The sequence below is a fragment of the Erinaceus europaeus genome, chromosome 1 (genome assembly GCF_950295315.1).
Source record: "Erinaceus europaeus chromosome 1, mEriEur2.1, whole genome shotgun sequence".
Taxonomy (NCBI): Eukaryota; Metazoa; Chordata; class Mammalia; order Eulipotyphla; family Erinaceidae; genus Erinaceus; species Erinaceus europaeus.
In genome coordinates, this window is record NC_080162.1 from 48,799,066 (window position 1) to 48,822,309 (window position 23,244).

The 23,244-nt window shown below is 39.8% G+C and overlaps 1 protein-coding gene across 2 annotated transcripts in view; it reads right to left on the bottom strand.

The window, feature by feature from the left end:
• Positions 1–23,244, bottom strand: part of ARFGEF2 (ADP ribosylation factor guanine nucleotide exchange factor 2) — a 120,138-nt gene that overhangs the window by 65,827 nt on the left and 31,067 nt on the right. Inside the window, exons 6-12 of one of the 2 annotated variants that reach the window (XM_060185680.1) lie at positions 22,808–23,033; positions 8,361–8,426; positions 6,427–6,575; positions 4,352–4,482; positions 2,961–3,195; positions 2,308–2,407; positions 1,392–1,531 (exon numbers count right to left, since the gene is read on the bottom strand). In XM_060185680.1, coding sequence (XP_060041663.1) covers positions 1,392–1,531; positions 2,308–2,407; positions 2,961–3,195; positions 4,352–4,482; positions 6,427–6,575; positions 8,361–8,426; positions 22,808–23,033 — 1,047 coding nt within the window. Of the gene's footprint in view, positions 1–1,391; positions 1,532–2,307; positions 2,408–2,960; positions 3,196–4,351; positions 4,483–6,426; positions 6,579–8,360; positions 8,427–22,807; positions 23,034–23,244 lie in introns of both variants that reach the window. The other variant, XM_007526712.3, reaches the window with a different exon arrangement.

Sequence of the window (23,244 nt, forward strand, 5' to 3'; positions counted from 1 at the left end):
AGGATCCCGGTTTGAGCTCCCAGTTCCCCACAGGCAGGGGGGCTACTTCATAAGTGGTGAAGCAGGTCTGCAAGTGCGTCTGTCTTTCTCTCTGTTTTTTTTTTTTTTTTACCAGACTGGATCCATATGCCAGTGTTTGCGCTTTGTGCCATGTGCGCTTAATCCGCTGCACTACCACACGACTCCCAATTAAAAAATATTAAAAAAAGAATGTTTAAAAAAAGAATTGTAAAGTGGTAAACAAATAAAATAAAAAACAAAACAAAACATTTTTAAAACCAGTGCAAGTATTTTTTATATTTATTCCCTTTTGTTGCCCTTGTTGTTTTATTGTTGTAGTTATTATTGTTGTTGTTATTGATGTTGTTCCTGGATAGGAGGAATCGAAAGAGGAGGGCAAGACAGACGGGGAGAGAAAGACACCTGCTGACCTGCTTCACCACCTGTGAAGTGACTTCCCTGCAGGTGGGGAGCCGGGGACTCGAACTGGGATCCTTACGCTGGTCCTTTCACTTTACGCCATGCAAGCTTGCCATGTGAGCTTAACCCGCTGCGCTACCGCCCGACTCCTGCAAATATTTTTTTTAAAAAACAGAGTGGCACAAATTTCTGTGAATCTAAGGATAGCCATGAACCTTCTTCTAGGAAAGAATGCTGATATGCCAAAATTTTATATGTAATACAGGTGGTTCTTAGACCTTTCTAACCAGATCATGTAGAGACCTGAAATTAAATTTAGCATTCTAATAACTAGGCAGTAATTCCTAACAAGAAGGATTTCCTTTACTATACTGCAGAGTGGGATCCTGCTTTCACACAATCTTGGACAGATTACTAAGTGAACTTGCTTTCTACATGTTTCAGTTCAAATGTCATCTTTTCATGATGACTACCCTGATGACTTGATGCCTATTAAAATGAGCCTGGAACACCTCTCTATTATCTCAGTTTCATTTTTCTCTCTTAATTTTTCATTGTCCGCTTTTGTTGTGACTGTAGCAACTGTATACACATAGTATATGTGTGTTCTGTTCACTGCTTTATGCACAGGACAAAGGTTAGTGTCTGGTACATGGCAACACTAGATAAATGCTTACTGAAATGAATGAACTTCATTTATTTTTGCCATCAGGACTTCATGCCTGCACAATTCCACCACTCTCTGTTTACCTCTCCCCCCCCCCTTTTTTTTTTCCAGAGACAGATTGGAGAAACACCATAATATGACTCTGCCAGCTGTGAAGCTTTCTCTTCCATGGTGTTTTCATGTGATGGCCAGGGGTTAGAACCCAGGACTTTATGCATAGTAAAATGTGTGTTTTACCAATTGAACCATTTCCTTAGCCTCAAAATAAAATTTAAATGAGAACAAGTGTTCTCAGTAGTTTTACCTGCAGAGGTGTCATTCCCAGTTCATGTCCACTTCTTCCCTGAGCGATTTTTGATAAATCATTTACAAGGCGCTCAAAAATATTAGCAGCATTTAAATCACAGTCATAGTTGACATAAATATCCACAACACATTGGGCATCTTGGAAAAACACACAAAATATCAGATATTCTGATTAAACACATAAGCAGCAGCTATGCCTAATTATTAAATGAGATACTTAATAAATTAAAAAAATAATGCAAAAAAATAAATGAGATACTTTTGTTAATTTTTTTTTTCTAGAGAAGTAGTGACTCAGAACTAGACAAGACTTACTCTAAAAATGTATGATGGAAGTACTGGGAAGTTGGGAAACCCTCTTTCTAGGCCTGTCATGGCACTAACTGAATCTTGTGTATCTTGTTACGCATCTCTAATACTCAATTACTTCATCAAAAAGCAAATGATAACTGCCTGCTGTGCTTCTGAAATGTGTATTAACTCTTATAAAATTACATTTTGTTAGACTACTGGGATGCTTGATTTGGAGCCACACATTGTGTGGCACTGGGTAAATCTAAAATTCTTTTAATATCCAACCAGGGATTGGTACCAGTCCATTGAATCTGATAACAGTAATCAGCTAGAAGCTGCAGTAAACCAAATTTCCTGGTATTACAGGCTAGGGGCTTTTCCAGGACAAGAGATTACTGATGTTAAAACCAGAAAGCTCTGGTCAAATCAGATTGACTTGGTCATCCTAATGAAAGATGAGTCATTATATCAAAATAGTCACTAAGGTAATGATTTTCTAACACTTCATTGAACTCTGAATGGAGGAACTGAAGATTTTATTCTAGTGTTTGGAAAATGAGAGTGTACCTGAAGTGTTTCTGAGCAAGCTAAGTGGTTAAGTACCATGAAGGTGAAAATACCTGCACAGATCCTAGTCAGAGTCTGAATGACCATCCACCTGTGCTCAAAAGAACTTGTTGATGTTTCTAAAATGTTCAGGAAAATCTCTTTGAAAAATACCTATATGACAAAGAAGGACATCAATTAATAGGCAATTTAAATTAGGGTACAAAACCCCCAAAGTCAGTAAAGGACAGGCAGATCTCATGAGTAAAGTAGCCTGGGTAGAAAGAAAGAAAGAGAAAAAAAAGAGTACATGCTCTGCCAAACAGCACTGGAACCCTAGTTTTGTGTAGAACAGCCAAGACTTGCCATGTAGACATGCAAGACCAGGGCTGTGAGTTTTCTGAGATAAATCAGAAATCTCATTTTCACGTAAATTCTGGTTTCTCAGTCTGGAAGCCAATTCAAGTTATGACAAGTAATTTACTGACTAAACAAACAAGGCTGGGGGGTTGAGTCCAGATCAGAGACTGTGCTTGCATTTAAGTCTTGGTTAAAATGAAAGGCATATAAAAATTTAGGGCTGCAAACTATTTTAAATTGAAAAACATCTTCAAGTTGCCAGTAAGTATACAGTGTTAATTATGTTTCTGGTGGCTTGGCCACTAATAGTCATCGTAGAAGCATAAGAGTCATCAAATTAAATTAAAAAAGAATTTGGAGTACCTACCTCTATTTGCATTTTCAAGTGCATTTTAAAATTTGAAAGAAGAGTAAGAAAAATGGCAAGAGAGAGCTCAAAGACATCAGGCACTGAAGAGACGCCATTTTTGGACAATGCCACACAGAGATACTGCTTGATTGCGTTGATGAACATCTCGTGAGTCCTGAAAACAGGGCCTGCATTCTGCAGCACGGAGAGGAGCAGTTGCAAGGAAACCACCTTGGAACGCAGTTCATGGGATCTGGCAAAGCAAATGAGTAACAACAGTGCTAAAAGATAAAATCTTAGAAGACATGCTTTCTGAGGAGACCTAGTTCCTCTTCCGGTGAACAGAATTTCCTGAGAAACCACTGAATTAAGAATTAGTCATAACACCCAAATGCCAAGAAAATGAGGGCAGATGGCAAATGATGGGTCTTGGAACCTATAAGTTCTCTGAAAAAGATCTGGCAACTCCTGTTCTTCCTGTCTCTCTCTGACAGAAAGTAGAGAAAACAACAGAAGCAAAATAATTGTCAGCCAACTCTAGGGTGATGACTCTGTAACTATCCTGATTAAATCAATTACTTCACATCACCCATGTGAAACTAAGACAGATGATGAAGATGGTACTCCTTATCCATTTGCTTCATATCAACTCACTTCTACCTCTCTTAACAATTGCCAGGATGGTAAGAAATCTCTATAATTTTCAAATAAAGATCTGAAATGTTCACTATGCCCTCAATAAAAGAGCTAAGGTTACTATCAATGACTAATTATAATGATAATGATATTAAGTATAAAACCTTGTGTAAAGTGCAAGAGCCCATGTTCAGAACATCAATATATCAAGTCAATTAATCCTGTAAGATGACTTTCTATTTTGCTATTTATCAGATGAGGTTTGGTATAACTTATACAGTCACAGACCTGGTTTCAAGTGAAGAAGACAAGAATGAATGTATGTGTCTCTGGCTCTAAAGTCTCTGCTGTTGACACTCGTGGGGGGGGGGGGGAAGCTGTCCCAGGGGCAATTTGTTTACTATAAAAAAAAGTTTGGCTTTTCTGGTTTGAGTCTGGGTCTTAAATCTGTATCCATGAAACAGAGATCTCTAATCAGGGCAGGGAGTTAAGATTTGTACAGATCCTGCCTTGGCCTGCCCCTATCAGGAGAGTAAATTCTTAAGGCAGTGTATACTCAATATAATGATTACTTTGTGCATATCAACCAGAGAAAGTGAAACTAGGCAATATTTTGGCTGGTGAGGACACAGATATAACTGATTATGAAAAGGCTGCAGGGACTCCATGAATGCAAAAACTACGCTGAGCAAATTCCTGCATTTTCCCCAGCAGGGGAACTAGGCACTACAGTTTCTTGAAAACAAGATAGTCAAGAACTACCTCCTACTTACTTTGGATCTGGGGGGCCATCACCAAGTGGTTTCATAGACAGCTTGCAAAGGGAACGAAACACAAGGAAGGCATCTTTCTGCAAAATGTGAGAAAATCTAGCAGCCACTTGATGTCCTTGTATGTCCGACTCCTAAGATTCAAAACAAATGAGAAGTAAAATAAAAGAATGTCTCAAAAATAAGAAATAAGGTTATCTCACAGAAACCTTGATTTTTAAACTTAACAGGAAATCAGGGATGTGGGGGAAGGACAGGAAATGAAAAATAGGATGGGGGAGATAGCATAATGGTATGCAAACAGACTCTCATGCGTAAAGCTTCAAAGTCCCAGGTTCAATCCCTTGCACCACTATAAGTTTTACCACTTGCAAAACTTCCTCCTGCAGGTGGAAGTAAATGGGGGCTTGAGCCCAGGTCCTTGTGCACTATAGTGTGTGCTCTTAACCAGGTGCACCACTGCCTGGCCCCCATTTACTTATTATTATTATTAATTTATTTTTGCCTCCAAGGTTATCGCTGGGGCTCAGTGCCTGCACTAGGAATCCACTGCTCCACTTTTGTTGCCCTTGTTTTTTGTTGTTATTTTTATTATTGCTGTTTTTGTTGTTGGATAGGTCAGACAGAAACTGAGAGAGGAGGGGAAACCAGAGAGGAAAAGAGAAAGACAGACACCTACAGACCTACTTCACTGCTTGTGAAGCGATCCCCCCGCAGGTGGGGAGCCATGGGCTTGAACCATGAACCTTACGCCAGTCCTTGCGCTTCACACCATGTACCTTTAAACTGCTACGCTACAGCCTGACCCCCTCTCCTTTACCACCCAGCCCCAGCCCCCAGCCCCTAGCCCTCATTTATTTTTTATAAACTACCCAGTCTGTGTATGTAACAACCTGAGCAGACAAAGACTGGGGCACAAAATAACTTGAAGTACACATTAACAAAGTATTGAAAAAGTTATTTGGGGGGAGTGAAAATAAAAGATTGAATAACACTGTTGAAACAGTCAAGAGGTTGGGTTCAAGAAGGATGTTAAAGTCACAGTACTTCCTGGTTTGACTATGTTTATATATAGCATCTTTAAGAGAACAGTAGATCTATTTTTGGAAACCAGCAGATATACCTATGCTCCTGAAAGGATGCTTATAATATACATTAAATTTAAAAAGCAGGTCACAAAACAGCATGCATACTGCATAATTCTACTGAAATGAAGAAAAAATATGTGAGGGGGAGAAAAACTAGAAGGCTATAAGCAGAATGTTGAGAAGGGTTATCTCTGGGTTACTGATGGCTTCTATTTTCCTTCTCTATATTTTCTTATTTTCTTTAATGAATGTAAATTATATTGAGAGAAAATAAAAAGGGCAGGAAATGTAATTTTTTAATATCTATTTATTTATTTCCTTTTGTTGCCCCTGTTGTTTTATTGTTGTAGTTATTATTGTTGCTATTGATGTCGTCGATGTTAGGACAGAGAGAAATGGAGAGAGGAGAGGAGGGGAAGACAGAGAGAGGGAGAGAAAGACAGACACCTGCAGACCTGCTTCACTGCTTGTGAAGCGACTCCCCTGCAGGTGGGGAGCCGGGGGCTTGAACCGGAAATGTAAGTTTTTAAAGTCTGAAATGACAAGGTCTAGCAAGAATGTTTAATACAACCAACATTAGCACATTTCAAGAATGGAGCTCACTAATAGAAAGAACAGCAAGCCAAATCTGTGTGACTAAGACTGAATAGGGTTTGCTTGCTTTCACTTCTTTCTTTTTTTTTTTTTTTTTTTTAATTATCTTTATTTATTGGATAGAGACAGGTAGAAATCGAGAGGGAAGGAGGGGATAGGGAGGGAGAGAGACAGAGAGACACCTGCAGCCCTGCTTCACCACTTGTGACGCTGTCCCCCTGCAGGTGGGAACCAGGGGATCGAACCTGGGTCCTTGCGCATTGTAACATGTGCGCTCAACCAGGTGCGCCACCACCCGGCTCCTCACTTATTTCTTTTGACAGATATTTATCTCTGCATTTTCTAAAAGAAAGTAAAAATGTGAAATAGGTCTGGACAGGAAGATCACCAACATACCAGATTATCTGCTGATGACAAGGACTGCCTGTCATCTGCAATCCCATTGGTTTGTGAGTTCTCATCCACTCCTGGGGTAACAGCACACTCCTGGTACTCCACCTCACCTGGGATCCTCTCGGGTTCTGTCAGAACACGCTTTTGTGCTGCTTCTTGAAACAATGCAAAAACCATCACCACATTACTACTTATCCTAAAAGGTGGCCTGACACCAGGAAATAATTCACATAACTTTCCACTTATTGCCACTTCCCCCTTCCCTGTACTATTATCCCATGATGACTTAGTACTGAAGAGCATTTGATAAAAATGGGGTTTAGGCTTTACATGAATCTAATATACATAGCCCTACTCCCAGGGCACTTCATTCAAAGTGTAGTGCATGCTGATGGTACTTGTGGAAGTGTGCATTACAGGAAGCATGCCCATCCCTGTCCACTTAAAAAAAAAAAAAAGACTAGAAGCAGCTAAACAGGCAAAAAGCATAGATTACTTTTTTAAAAAGATTTACTGACAGGACTCCAGGAGTTGAACTCAAGACCTCATGCTTGAGAGTCCAAGGTCCTATCCACTGAAGAAAAATATATAAACAAAAAAAATCTAATACCTATAGTAGAAAACTTCAGTCACAGAAAAAAACAAGCATATGTTCATTCAATAAACAGCTATCAAGTGCATGCCTATATGTGCTACCCCCACCTGCAGGGGGAAAGCTTCACAGGCGGTGAAGCAAGGCTGCAGGTATCTCTCTCCCTCTCTATCACCCCCTGCCTCTCAATTTCTGGCTGTCTCTATCCAATAAATAAATAAAAGATAATACTTTTTTTTATAAAAAGAAAATAGACAAATTGACTGTATCACATATAAAGATGGATTTATGATAGAGACAGAGAAATAGGGAGAAGAGGGACAAAGAATAACACCTGCAGCCTCCGACACCACTTGCAAAGCTTCTTTCCTACAAGTGGGGACCAGGGACTTGAACCTGAGTCCTTGTGCATGATGATGTGCACTTTTAGTTATGCCACCTCCCCAACCCTACTGTATCGCATATAATGTTAAGCACATGTGTAACATTTCTCAGTTTTCCACATAACACTCTTAACCACCCACTCCTGGTCCTCCTCTGCCATTATGTTCCAGTACCTGAACACTACCCCCTACCCCAGAGCCCTTTACTTTGGTGCAATATACCAAATTTTCCCACTGAACTATTGATTCCTTAATCCACTGATAGTTTTTTGGCACTGAGTCTTTAACACATAGTCATTAAACCAAGATTTGGGACAAAAATAAAGGGGAAAAAAATCATTCAATAGTCACTCTGAACTATACAAGTTTCCACTGAGATCACACTTTGAGAATGATGGAGTTATAAACGAAGTCTTAACAAGATAAAAAGTGCTTGCTTACTAAGGATCCAACACTTGTACACATGGGAATTATCAAAGCTTGATCATAAAATTCAGCAGTAGCAGCCCAGGAAGTGGCACAGTGGAAAAAGCATTAGAATTGCAAGCATGAGGTCCCCAATTTATCCCCAGCATTAAATGTGCTAGAGTGATATTCTGGTGGTTTTTTTTTTTTTCTCTTGGTGAGTAAATAAATAAGTAAAGACACAGTCATCAGCAATGTACACGATCTCAGAGTTAACAGTTTACTCCTATAAAAACCTCTACAAAGGCTTTTTAATATTAAAAATTGTTAAAAAAAAAAAAAAACTCCACAAAGGGCATCTACCTTAATATGGTGAGAATGTTTCTTGAATAAAATCAATTACTAAAAGCACCGATGTCTTAATTCTACATGAAAGATGGGCAGATATGGGTAGACACAAGTTTACAAAGGGTATAAGACTTTATCACTAAATAATTAGTTAAGTACTTTCATTGGAGAGTCAGGTCAGAGGAAGAGTCTGAATTCTTGGTTCTTACCTTTTACAGCAGATGTGACCACATCTTCTAAGATCTCCTTCACCACCTCCTGGGCTCCTTCAATTCCTACACACACCCAGATGCACAAATATAAACACACACACACACAGGCATTTCCAGAGGCAAACAAATGAAATCATTCCATGGTTCTCTAGAGTTACATTTTAAAAGACAAAGAGTACAAATAAGTACTTTCCAGAGCTAAATTTGATTACACCAACAGAAAACTCCCATGAAAACTGGAAAATCATAAGCAGAATCTGTTATGATTTTAAGTTTCCTCTCTGGATCACTAAAATCCCTTTGACTTATACTTGCTCCCTTCCTCAATCATGGTTGGTCAGGGCCCTCTCCACCACTCTCAAGTTAAAGGCAGGAGCTGGGTTTTATCTAATTATGGTTTCTGGCAGAACAAAAGACTGTACTTTCCTCCTTTGCCTATGTCCTGGAGCTATGGACCACTGGTAAGTGGTATGCCTTCTGCTACCTTGTTTTCTTCACACTGCAAACCCAGAATACAGTATGAGATATCTAATGTGATAGTTGAGGACTTACAAAAATTTTACTTTAATTATTCTGTAAAAGGTTAGCTGCAGTGTGGTTGGGGAGGTGGCGCAGTGGATAGGGCATCGGACTCTCAAGCGTGAGGTCCTGAGTTCAGTCCCTGGCAGCACATGTACCAGAGTGATGTCTGATTCTTTCTCTCTCTCTCCTTCTACCTTTCTCATTAATAAATAAATAAAATCTTTTTAAAAAAATGTTAGCTGCATTAGTAAAAGAGGTTTAGCACTAGTTGTTTCTGTAGAAAGCTAGTTTTGAGTTTATAAACAGTCCTGACGAGATTTTAAGTAATCAACTGTAGGTAATAAAAAATAAAAATTAAAAAAGAAAAACCAAAATAACCCTTTCAATTCTTCCTTAATGAAGAGTTTCAATCAAGCCACTATGAGTTCTGTTTTACTTCATAAGATCTGGGAGAGCAGTATAAAGTACTTTTATTTCTTTTTTATTTTATTTTTATTTTATTTATTCATTCCTTTTTGTTGCCCTTGTTGTTTTATTGTTGTAGTTATTATTGATGTCGTTGTTGTGGGATAGGACAGAGAGAAATGGAGAGAGGAAGGGAAGACAGAGAGGGGGAGAGAAAGACAGACACCTGCAGACCTGCTTCACCGCCTGTGAAGGGACCTGCCTGCAGGTGGGGAGCCGGGGGCTCGAACCGGGATCCTGATGCCGGTCCTTGAGCTTAGCGCCACCTGCGCTTAACCCAGTACTTTTATTTCTACCGAGCACATAAACCACCACAAGGTACTTATTTACCTTCCCAATTTACTGAGGTATACCTAACCAATAAAATTACCATAACTATTTGAATGGAAAATACTAATGTTATGTAGCTGGGGAGGTGGTGCATTGAGTAAGGGACTTGTACACATAGGCCTTGAGTTTGATCCACAGGCACTGTGTATGCTGGAATGGTGCTATGGCATCTCTTTCTGAAACACATAAATAATAAATCTTTTTTTCTCTTAATAAATAAATTAATTTTATTTTTGAGAGAGATGCAGAGAGAGAAAGACACAGAGAGGAACACCAGAGCACTGCTCAGCTCTGGCTTATAGTGGTATGGGGGATTGAACCTGGGACTTTAGAGCCTCAGGCATGTCAGTCTATTTGCAGAACCATTATGCTATCTACCCCCGCCCAATCTTTTTTTTTTTTAAAGCAAATATTGATGTTATATGTTTTCCTTAAAGGGTAAAAAGTGAATGGAAGTTAACAAAATTTGTAAACATTCTTCTTCATCTATATAATATTTGATAAGTGTAACCTAAATTTCAACCATTCCCACTCCACTTTCTTTTTTTGTTTGTTTTTTTTAATTTCTTTATTGGGGAATTAATGTTTTACATTCAACAGTAAATACAACAGTTTGTACATGCATAACATTCTCCAGTTTCCCATATAACAGTACAACCCCCACTAGGTCCTCTGGCATCCTTTTGGACCTGTATTCTCCCCACCCACCCCCACCCCAGGGTCTTTCACTTTGGTGCGATATGCCAATTCCAGTTCAGGTTCTACTTGTGGTTCTACTTTTTTTCTTCTGATCTTGTTTTTCAACTTTTGCCTGAGAGTGAGATCATCCCATATTCATCCTTCTGTTTCTGACTTAGTTCACTTAACATAAATTTTTCAAGGTCCATCCAAGATGAAGGCTGAAAATGGTGAAGTCACCATTTTTTACAGCTGAGTAGTATTCCATTGTGTATATATACCACAACTTGCTCAGCCACTCATCTGTTGTTGGACACCTGGGTTGCTTCCAGGTTTTGGCTATTACAAATTGTGCTGGTAAGAACATATGTGTACACAGATCTTTTTGGATGGATGTGTTGGGTTCCTTAGGATATATCCCCAGGAGAGGAATTGCAAGATCATAGGGTAGGTCCATTTCTAGCCTTCTGAGAGTTCTCCAGACTGTTCTCCACAGAGGTTGGACCAATTTACATTCCCACCAGCAGTGTAGGAGGGTTCCTTTGACCCCACACCCTCTCCAGCATTTAAATATTTATTTATTTTTCCTTTTGTTGCCCTTGTTTTTATTGTTGTTGTAGTTATTACTGTTGTTATTGATGTTGTCGTTGTTGGATAGGACAGAGAAAAATGGAGAGGAGGGGAGACAGAAAGGGGTAGAGAAAGACAGACACTGCAGTCGTTACACAAGCGGTGAAGCAGGTCTGCAGGTGAGGAGCTGGGGGCTTGAACCAGGATCCTTATGCTGGTCCTTGTGCTTCACGCCACCTTGCACTTAACCCACTATACTACCACCCGACCTGGCCCCCTGATAATATATTTTATCAGAAGAGCTGCAACAGGCCATGGCCAGTGCGCCGCTATGTTCCATCGCTGGGGAGCCAGAGACGACCCGAACTGCTCCTGCGGCTATAGACAGACTATGACCCACATAGTCAACGACTGCCACCTCTCCAGATTCAAAGGAGGTCTCGAAACTTTACACCAGGCTCAACCTGACGCTGTTGACTGGCTACAGAAGAAGGGCAAATGTTAGAAGAAGAAGAGCTGCAGGCTGGGTGAGTTAGACCAGAGGTTGTAAAGTGGTGGCTGTCAATTGCCTGCCCACAGGCACACATTGTTTAGCCTATGCACTATTCTTCTTTCTTAGTGTTACTGAGGTATAACTAAGAATTGAAAATGGTATATATTTAGGTTGTAGAACTTGGTGATTTGAGACATATAATATGCACTGTGAAATAATTACTATAATAGAAATAATTAACATAGCCAAAATATCACAGTTGTCATTTTCTTTGTGTATGTATGTGCAAGTGGTGAGAACAATGAAAATCTACCTTCAGTAGATTTCACATATGTAATGCAGCATTGCAAACTTTGTATCCTTCACTAACTTCTCCCCACTCCCCACCCAGTAATATATCAATATTTTCTGTCTCTGTGAATCTGACTACTCTAGGTGCCTTATGAGTAGAACCAGACAGTGTTTGTCTTTTATGACAAGTTTATTTTAGCATAATGTTGTTATTAACAGTAATTTCTTTCCTTTTTAGAGGCTGGATCATTTCTCTCTCTCTCTCTCTCTCTCTCTCTCTCTCTCTCTCTCCCTCCCTCCTTCCCTCCCTCCCTCTCTCTCTCTCTGTGTAACACATTCCCTTTACCCACTTGCCTAATGATGAATATCTAGTTTATTTTCATTTATCAGCTTTTGTGAATAGTGCTGAAATAAATGTGAAAGTGAAGGTACCTTTCTGAGATCCTGATTTCATTTCCTTTGGAATGTGCTATATTATACATAAATTTTTAATTTTCTAAGGAACCTTCATAGTGAATACACCATTTTTCATTCCACTCACAGGGCATGAGGATTCTTTTCTCAATATCTATGCTAATACTTGATATCTTTCTGATAATAGTCACTTTAATAGGCATAAGGTAATACATCTCATGGTTTCAATTTGTATTCCCTAAGAGACGTTTTAGTCCCTTTTCTAATATCGGTCTTTGGGTAACTTCTTTTAAGAAACAACTACTCAGATAGATAGATACAGATTTATGTATACACATGCATAGAGGGAGAGATACCTCCCATGTAGTGCTGGGGATTGATCCTGGGCTATAAACATGGCAAGGTATATGCTCCGTCCAGTCAGCTATCTCTTTGGTCCAGATTTCTTGCATGTTTTGGATATTAACTTCTTTATTTTATTTATTTATTGATTTATTTTTATATTTATTTCCCCTTTTGTTGCCCTTATTGTTTTTTTATTGTTGTTATAGATGTAGTCATTGTTGGATAGGACTGAGAGAAATGGAGAGAGGAGGGGAAGACAGAGAGAGGGAGAGAAAGACAAGACACCTGCAAACCTGCTTTACCACCTGTGAAGCGACTCCCCTGCAGGTGGGCAGCTGGGGGCTCAAACCAGGATCCTTAAGCGTGTCGTTGTGCTTGGCGCCATGTGTGCTTAGCCCGCTGTTCCCACTTGACACCCAGATATTAACTCCTTAACCTATACATAGTTTGCAAGTAAATTCTGCTACAAAGCCTTTGTTTTTATTCTGTAGTTTCTTTGCTATACTTAACCCTTATTTTTTTTTTTAAACTTCTGAATTACAGCAAACATTTAGAAACTAGGGAACTTGTCATAAGTATCTAGGTATGGATTAAAAAAAAAATCTATCTAGCAACATTGGCTGAAACCATAATACTAACTATATGAAATAAAAAAATTATCAGGTTGGGAAGGGATAGAGATGTCAGAAACCCTAATTCTGAGCTGCTAATGGAAAAAAGAAACATCTCGACAGAATCCTAGAAGCAGCAAAACTCAGCACCAGAACTTTGGACTGTTTGCTTAGCTGTCATAACAGCTTGAGGGCTTGATCTCAGAAAAGATTTTCCTGGATGTCGTAATAACCACTAATAATTCTGCTTTGTTTTAATCTCAAGTAGGATATAAAAGTGGTAAACAACCAGATCAAATTCAATCCCTTTGAAGTTCAGAGTATACTTTAAAAAACACTTTTTGTTGCCTCCCCTAAGATGTTCAGCACTTACTTCTACTTCTTAGTTATTACTAATTAGACACCAGACCCAACCTATTTTGCAAACTGTATCCCCAAGCAAAATAAGCTAGTCACCTTGCATAAGTTCAGATAGGAGAAACCCATGTTGCCATTCCCCCCCTAGCCAGCTAGAGAACAACTCTGTGGCAGGTACTGTTAGTTACCTAATAAATCTTTGTCATAACAGATCTCATTTTGTTTTTGAAAGGAATTGTATTTCCTGACTTTCCCAGCAGAAAGGGTAACCATGTAACCAATCTCCAGTCAAGATGAGTAAGCACAAATTATTGGGGATGGTGCTTCCAGGAAAAATGAAAGGGGGTGGGGGAGAGATGAGGTTTCTTAGTTAAGATGTTTTACTTCTTTCCTCCTTTCTGCCTGAAACAAAATGGCAACATCCTGAGCCGTAAGGTGATCTTAAGGATAGAAGCTACTGATGTATGCTGACTATAATAGGACAGAGTAGGAGAAAACTGACTAAGGTCTTCGCATGTCCCTATTTTCTGTCTCATGAAGTAGGTGCCATGAGAGATGACGACGGGAAAGATGCATTCACTCATTCATTCAATCAGTAGATGGACAGACTGTATTTCAAATACACCAATGCTTACAATGTAGATCTTTAGGGTTTGATAGACTATATAATGGTTATGCAAGAGGATTTTCATCCCAAGGCTCATTCAGTCCCTGGTACCGCTATTAACCAGAGCTGAATAGTGAGTGCTCTGGTGAAAAACAAAACAAAACATAGATCCTCAGTCTGTGGTGCTTATATCCTACCTTGAAATAACAAAGATATGGATTACACTGTATGCCATAGAGTCAAGGGAAAAAAAATAATGGAAGAAGGACTAGAGTTAGTAGAAACTAGAGAGGTAGGGGGCTGGGTGGTGGTGCACCTGGTTGAGCACACATGTTACAATGCTCAAGGACCTGGGTTTGAGCCCCCGGTCCCCACCTGCAGGGGGAAAGCTTTGAGAGTGGTGAAGCAGTGCTGCAGGTATCTCTTTGTCTCTCTTCCTCTCTATTACCTCCTTCCCCTTCCCTTTCGATATCTGGCTGTCTCTATCCAATAAATAAATAAAGATAATAAAAAACATTAAAAAAAAAACTAGAGAGGTAGCTCAGTGGGTTGAGTAGGTCTTGAATGTCTGAAGTCCTGAGTTTGTTCTCTGGCACTGCATTTTGATGGAATCAGTAGGGGCAAAAAAAAAAAAAAAAATCATGCCAGAGGAGTGTTGCTTTGGTTTCTCTTTAAAAAAAAAAAAAAAAGATGCATCCGCCGATCACAACCTAACCAACGCAACAATTGCCACCTCAACATGCTTCACCTCAGACTGTGTCCAGAGACTTCACGTGTGGAATGACAGCTCTTCAGCTTCATTGCTCAGGTGAGACCTTTCCTTTTATAGTACACTCTAATTTCATCTCAGGTGGTTCACTTTCTAACAAAGTCCCATAACCTAGATATACACCAGTTTCTGTGAGAGAGAGCTTATGTTCACACGTACCCATAAACTACTGCAAAATATATACCTGAAAGCAGAAGTACACTAGAGTTTGCAGTGAGTACCTCCCTAACACTTCTTCTCCACTATTCCAAGCTTGGGATCCATGATTGCTCAACAAATTGTTTGGCTTCGTATGTTAACTCTCTTTTCAATCACCAGGTTCCAGATGCCACCAGGATGCTGGCCAGGCTTCCCTGGATTGAAGACCCCACCAATGTGTCCTGGAGCTCAGCTTCCCCAGAGACACACCTTACTAGGGAAAGAGAGAGGCAGACTGGGAGTATGGACTGACCAGTCAACGCCCATGTTCAGAGGGGAAGCAATTACAGAAGCCAGACCTTCTACCTTCTGCAACCCTCAACGACCCAGGGTCCATGCTCCCAGAGGGCTAGAGAATGGGAAAGCTATCATGGGAGGGGGTGGGATATGGAGATTGGGTGGTGGGAATTGTGTGGAGTTGTACCCCTCTTACCTTATGTTTTTGTTCATTAATCCTTTCTTAAATAAAAAATTAAAAAAAAAAAAGAAAGAAAAATGAACACATAATTACAATTAAATGTGGCATGCCCATTTCCTAGAATTTTGTGTCCAACACCCAAGCACTTGCTAATATATAAAGTAAGGAAAGGGGAAGGATAATTTATTGCTACAAAATAAATATTTTAGATAATCAATAAAAAAAAATTACAAACCAAAGAACTGAAATACTTTCCTATAAGGTATGTCAGAAATAGGTTATAAAGGGAAGGACCCATGAGTACATTCTGCTATTTTTATTTATTATCTTATTTATTTTTAGATACAGAGAGACAGTGAAGTCAAAAGAGTGAAAGAAACCACAGCACCAGAGCTTTTTTTCAATGCTGTGGGGGCTGGGATACAACTTAGATGTGCACATGGCAAAGCAGCTCACTATCCAAGTAAGCTATTTCACTGGCCTCATTCTGTTATATTTATAAAGTATTAGCTACAATACTAAAAGGTATAGCCCTAAGTAGAATGCAAGTCATACTATGTGCAAGGCTCTGGATTCAAGACCTGGAACTACACGTGATCAACATAAATATAACCTGGGAAGCTTCATGGGTGTGAAGCAGTGCTGTGGTGTCTTTCCCTCTTTCTCTGGGGAAAAAAAAAACTGAAGAAGAAAATATTGACCCAGGGAGGCCACTTAGCAGAGTCATACATGCATGAACCCTGGGTTCATTCTCTGGCGAATAAATAAATAGAAACACAGTGGGGCCAGAGGAATATATCACCAGCTACCATGTGAGCAGACCAGGTTTGAGTCCTGGAAAAATAATTAATTAATGAGTGAAAGGGGGAGAGAGAGAGAGAGAGAACCAGAGTATCACTCTGAGACATGTGATGCTGGGGATCAAACTCAGGAAGTTATGTTTAAGGATCCAACACTGTGCAATCTTCTGGGCTACAATAAATGAATCTTTAAAAACTAAAAATTCCTAGAGAACTTGTATTGCCAACATGAGAAACAAACTCACTTTACCCTACTGTACTATTCCCATAACCTTCACACTCTAAGCATTAATTATTTTCTTTAAACCAAGTCATTTTTTTTTCCAAAAAATAAAGATAAGAAAAAGAGAGAGTGAAAGAAATTAACTGAAAGGAAACAGAGATTGAGATGAAGATTCAGAACTCTGGTAGTGGGAATGGTGTGTATTCAAACTCCTGTCAACATAAAATTCTGTAATATAAAACTAACTAACTAAATAAATAATAAAAAGAGAATGAGAGAGAACGAGAAATACCTGCAGCACCAATCTACTGCTTATGAAGCTTCCCTCCTGCAGGTGGGAACTGGGGGTTTGAACCCAGATTCTTGCACATGGTAATGTGTGCACTCAACCAGATGCACAACTGCTTGGCTCACTTAAACCAATTAATTATTATTATTATTATTATTATTATTATTTTAAACCAGAGCACTACTCACATCTGCACCAGGTTAAGTTCACATAGTACAAAGCACAAGGACCTGCTCAAAGATCCTGGTTTGAATTCCTGGTTCCCCTCCTGTGAGGGCTGGGGGTCATTTCACAAATAGTTAAGCACGTCTGCAGATGTCTTTCTATCTTCCACTCTTCTCTCAATGTCTCTCTGTCTTATCCAATAAAAAAAAAAAGAGAGAGAGAAAAGAAAAAGGAAAAATTGGTCAGCAGGAGCAGTGGATTTGTAGTGCTGGCGCCATGCACCAGCAATAACCCTGGAGGCAAAAAAAAAAAAAAACAGTCTGACAAATTGGGAATTAAAAAATCATTAACTTTAAAAATGAATTTAAAAGAAAACAGAGGGCAGGGACAGATAGTATAATGGTTATGCAAAGAGATTCTCATGCCTGAGGCTCCAAAGTCTCAGGCTCAATCCCTTGTACCACCATAAGCCAGAGCTGAGCTGTGCTCTGGTGAAAGAAAGAAAGAAAGAAAGAGAGAGAGAGAGAGAGAGAGAGAGAGGGAGGGAGGGAAGGAGGAAGGAAGGAAGGAAGGAAGGAAGAAAGAAAGAAAGAAAGAAAGAAAGAAAGAAAGAAAGAAAGAAAGAAAGAAAGAAAGGTGTCCAACAACAGATGAGTGGCTGAGCAAGTTGTGGTATATATACACAATGGAATACTACTCAGCTGTAAAAAATGGTGACTTCACCGTTTTCAGCCGATCTTGGATGGACCTTGAAAAAATCATGTTGAGTGAAATAAGTCAGAAACAGAAGGCTGAATATGGGATGATCTCACTCTCAGGCAGAAGTTGAAAAACAAGATCAGAAAAGAAAACACAAGTAGAACCTGAAATGGAATTGGCGTACTGCACCAAAGTAAAAGACTCTGGGGTGGGTGGGTGGGAAGAATACAGGTCCATGAAGGATGATAAATGACATAGTGGGGGTTGTATTGTTAAATGGGAAACTGGGGAATGTTATGCATGTACAAACTATTGTATTTACTGTTGAATGTAAAACATTAAAAAATAAATACATAAAGTGAAAAAAAAAAAGGAAAGAAAGAAAGAAAGGAAGGAAATATAAAGTGGTTATTAATGGATAGGAGATTTCTTTAGGGTGTGATGAAAATGGTCTAAAGTTGATTGGCCATAACTGCACAGCTCCATAAACAAACTAAAGAATTGAGTTAAGGATTTTAAATTGGTGAGGTTACAGTATATGCATTTTATCCCCAGAAAGTTGGTTTTTATTATTAATTATTATTATTATTAATTATTATTTTTGTTAAAGAAGCTGGACAAATAGGAGGGGGTATGAATGAACAAATGGGGTGAGGTCCCTAGGGAAAACTACTGAATGTGACAAAAAAAACCAAAAAGGCAGCATTCATCAACTTCAAAATTCTCATTTTGCAGATTTACAGAATGACCTGACTTATCTAGTAAGCTGGTAAGTCTAACAAGCTGTCAGTGTAGTAACCCAGGTAGAAAACTGCTTCGGAGATATAGAGAGGTTCAGATCTGTCAGTGTATTTTATCTATGAGAATTATTGGAAGGTGACATATCCCAGAAAGGGTTCCCAGTTAGTTAAGTTCCCAGTTAGTTAAAGTTAAAAAAATTAAAAATGCATATCAGGTTAATAAGGATGGTGTCAGGCACAGACTTTGGCCAGTTGAGGTGGCTATGCGATGGTATTACTGCAGAATTTACTACAGAAGGGTATGCTTAGGAGAGCTGATGTGTTTTCTCTATCAAAGAGGCATCATAGTCCTAGAAATTCACTGAACTGGACAACCTGGACCTCAACATAGCACACTAGCTTCCTGGGCCAACACCTCTACCATCTACCTCACAATCTATCCTTCTTCACTGTCTCCAGTGCTGCTTAAGCCATTATTCTGAAGGACTTGTTCTTTCTTTAGAATCACATCTTGAGAATTGAAAGCCATTAGCTTTTTTTTTTCTCCTTTCTTTCAATTTTATCACTACCACGGTTATTGCTAGGGCTCAGTGCCTACACCATGAATTTACCACTCCTGGTAGGTTTTTTTTCTTTTTAATAGAGAGAAAAAAAAAATTGAGAGGGGGAGAGGACATAGAGAGGCAGAGAGAAAAGAGAAACACCTGTAGCATTGCTTCATAGCTCATGAAGTTTCCACTGCAGATAGGGACCACTAGCTTGAACCCAGATCCTTGACATGATAAGGTATACACTGTAGTGGGTGTGTATCACTACCTGGTCCCAACCATTAACTCTCTTTAAAAGTTCTGGCACACCTCCCTTCCAAACTACTCTATTCAGATTTGTGGTTTGATTCTTATGTTGGTGGGTTTTTTGTGGTGTGTGTTGGTATTTATTTCTTCTATTTCATATTTGAGAGAGAGGTCAGAGCAAAAGGTTTTTTCTTAGTACATGCAGGGCCTTGGGCATACAAGATCTGCATTCTACCACTGCACCACCTTCCTGGCCAGATTGCTCTCTTCTTGGAAGAAGTCTCATGGAGTACACGAAGTACTGGCAGCAAGATCCAAAGCAACACACTACTGTGAACCAGTCTCTCTGGGTTAGAGCAGAATTTTCAATTACTGTGTTTCTGTAGCACTACATTCAAGAAACCATGTTTTTTTTTTTTTCCGAAGTTTCCTTTTTTGTTGCCTTGTTGTTTTATTGTCATAGTTATTATTGTTGTCATCATTGTTGGATAGGACAGAGAGAAATGGAAAGAGGAGGGGAAGACAGAGGGGGAGAGAAAGATAGACACCTACAGACCTGCTTCACCGCCTGTGAAGCGACTCCCCTGAAGGTGGGGAGCTGGGGGCTCGAACTGGGATCCCTACACTGGTCCTTGCACCATGTGCGCTTAATCCGCTGCGCTACTGCCCGACTCCCCAATAAAACATGTTTTTCCCCCCACTCATTAACAAAACAAATTACTGCATATCTGCCATGCTCTAGGCTCCAGTCCAGGCACCGTTCCAGTGCTGGAAATACAGCGGTGAACAGGGAAGCTAGGTCTCATGACTCAGAACAAGCAAGAATAAACCCTTCAGTCTTTTCAGGGAGTAAATGTAAAGAAGAAAGTAAGGAGAAAAGAAATGTGGGACGTCAGAGGTGGTGATTAGAGAAACTCAGTTTGAACTAAAAAGGTGAAGATAAATTGGGAGGGGCAGACAGAGTAGGGATGATAAGTAAAAAGGTATCAAGACACAAACAAGCATGGCACTTTTCAGAAGAGATAAATGATGCCTGTCATTAGGTAGTCAACGACTGCCACCTCTCCAGATTCAAAGGAGGTCTCGAAACTTTACATCAGGCTCAACCTGACGCTGTTGACTGGCTACGGAAGAATGGCAAACGCTAGAAGAAGAAGAAGAATGTAGTCAACAAGGGTTAAGAGGCAGAAGAAAGGAACAGAAGGTGGCCAGGAACTAGGTCACACAGGGCCCTGTAAGCTAGGGTGGCACAGAGTTCATTGTGAATGAGACAGGATGGGAAATTACCAGAATAGTTGAAGCACAGGAGAGTTGTGATCTAACTCAAGCTTTTAAGACATCACTTTGGGTGCTACGGAGAAAATGGACTGTTGTAGAAGCACTTTCATGAAGCTCTGAGAGATCTTTCTATTTGCATGGCTATTTCTACTACCGTATTTTTAAATATTAATATTGATTGATTGATCAAAGCCTGATAAGGGATACATTTAAAAACCTGGTCCTTGGCCTGAATATTAAAAAGGCAAAGATGTCGTCAGGTATGAAGGCTAGGCCAGGAGTTCCTGAGCACCTTCTCTGACACATGACAGCAAGAACTGAGGAGAGAGAAGCTCAGTGTCCACTCCAGACACAAGCAATTTTTTATGGCAACTTTCTTTTTTGTTTTTTAAGTGAACCAATAGAGAACAACCTTCTAGCAACAACCTTTGATCTACTCTTCTGTACGCCAAACACTCTGGTAAATCAGAGGAGCTGCTCTAGTAGGAAACACATGATCAGTAGAAAAAAGTACCCATAATGTGACAGAGGACATGTAACAATTAGAAAGACAGGTCAGATATTTTGTGTAAAACAATTTACCAGAGGGTCTGGGTGGTGACTCCCATGACTGAGCACACATGTTACTATGCACAAGGACCCAGGCTCAAGCCCCCACCTGGTCCCCACCTACAGAGGAAAAGCTTTGCAAGTGGTAAAGCAGTGCTGCAGGTGTCACTCTGTTTTTCTCCCTATAACCCTTCCCTCTCAATTTTTGGCTGTCTCAATCCAATAAATAAATAAAGATAATTTTTTTTTAAATTTACTAAATGATAATCTGCAAGAATCACTTGGGGGAAGTATATTCCTGAAAGAACATGAACTTTGGATCTGATCTGTATAAGTTACACAGGGAGAGATGTAAATATTTAGAAATAATATGATGATTAGGTAGGGGAGATAGCACAAAGGTTATGCAAAAAGACTTTGTTGCCTGAGGCTCCAAAGGCCCAGATTCAATCACCCACCGTAGCTGAACAGTGCTCTGGTAAAATAAAGAAAAGAAATAATATGAAGGTGATCAAATCCGAGATTTCAGGCTTATAATTTCATTTATATTAGGACTGTATCAGGCGTGGGGTATCTTATTATTATTATTAATACTAGGGCTATCACAGGGGCTCAGTACCTGCACAATGAATTTACTGCTCCCAGTGACCATTTTCTTTCCTCCCCCTCCCCTTACTTGATAGGACAGAGAGAAACTGAGAGAGGAGGGAGAGATGAGAGGAAGAGCAACACTTGCAGACCTGCTTCACCACTCGTGAAGCAACCCCCCTGCAGGTGGGGAGCAGTGGCTCAAGCCCAGGTCCTTGCACATGGTGATATGTGCACTCAATTGGGTGCACCACTACCCACCCAACCCCCCCCCCCCGCAGGGTATTTCTTTCACTTAAAAAAAAAAAAAAGGAAGAAAATTAAAAAGCATAAGTAATGGGGAGTCAGGTGGTAGCACAGCAAGTTAAGCGCAGGTGGCGCAAAGCCCAAGGACTGGCGTAAGGATGCCGGTTCGAGCCCTGGCTCCCCACCTGCAGGGGATTAGCTTCACAAGCGGTGAAGCAGGTGTCTATCTTTCTCTCCCCATCTTTCCCTCCTCTCTCCATTTCTCTCTGTCCTATCCAATAACAATGACATCAATAATAACTACAACAATAAAACAGCCAGGGCAACAAAAGGGAATAAATAAATAAATAAATAAATATAAAAAAAGTATAAGTAATGATCTGGTCACAGAAGAAGAAAACAAAGCTGTCTACCTGTCCGTCATCACCTATCCACCCACCTTCTTGCTCCTTCAACAGAAAGCAATGAGTGGGTTACTAAATGCCATGCAGAGAGAGACAGCCAGCGAAACAGTTCACTTGGATAGTGCGCTGCTTTGTCATGTGCGTGACCCAGGTTCAAACCTGACCTTCAAAGTACTAATGGAAGTTGCAGTGCTGGGGTCTCTTTTACTCTCTGCCTCTATCTTAAAAAATAAAAAAAAGTCAATCAGAAAGCAAGACACCTAGTTCCCACATATACATGACAAATGTTCTTGTCCTCCTCAAGGTAAAGAAGAGATGATGAGTAATAGCAACCCAAATAATTAAATACTGGGAGATAATGACCCAAACTGCAATAAACTTAAAACCAAGAAAAAAAAAAAAAAACCTAAATGCATTCCAGGAACTATTTCAAGAATATTACACAGCTACAAAAGGTTATTAGATATTATGCCTCCCTGATTATATTCCATAAGAGAAAAGCAAATAAAGTCAAGGGGAAGGCTGCTATCAGAGGTTTCCTATAGACTTGAATATAAAATGACTCCCTGTCATGTCTGGAAAGAGAAAGTAAGGGGCCTACCTGACAGTGACAAGTCTCTTTCTTGGGCTGCATCTCCATTCTCCGAGCTTACTTTTCCAAAACCACTCCTGACATGCTCACCATTGGTTAAGCCTGACTTTTCAGGAGTTGCTGGTTTGCTCTGTGGCTGGCTTTGCCTCAAACGACTGAACTTTGGGGACACTTGGATTACAGGGGACTGGGGATTTGACTGGATTGGCTTTTCCAGTTCTCTGGTTTCCTGTAACTGAAAGAAAACATAACAGGTATTCAGCCTGGATGGTTCCAGCATTTTGATATGGAAAAGAAATATGCCATATTATTGCTTTAAAAACCTACCAAACAGAAGGATAAAATTTAAAATAGGAAATCAATTCTTCTGACATACTGAATGCAATTTTAAAACCCATGCTAGAAGTTGCTTTTTAAAGCAAGAACAAAAAGAGTACACAGAGACA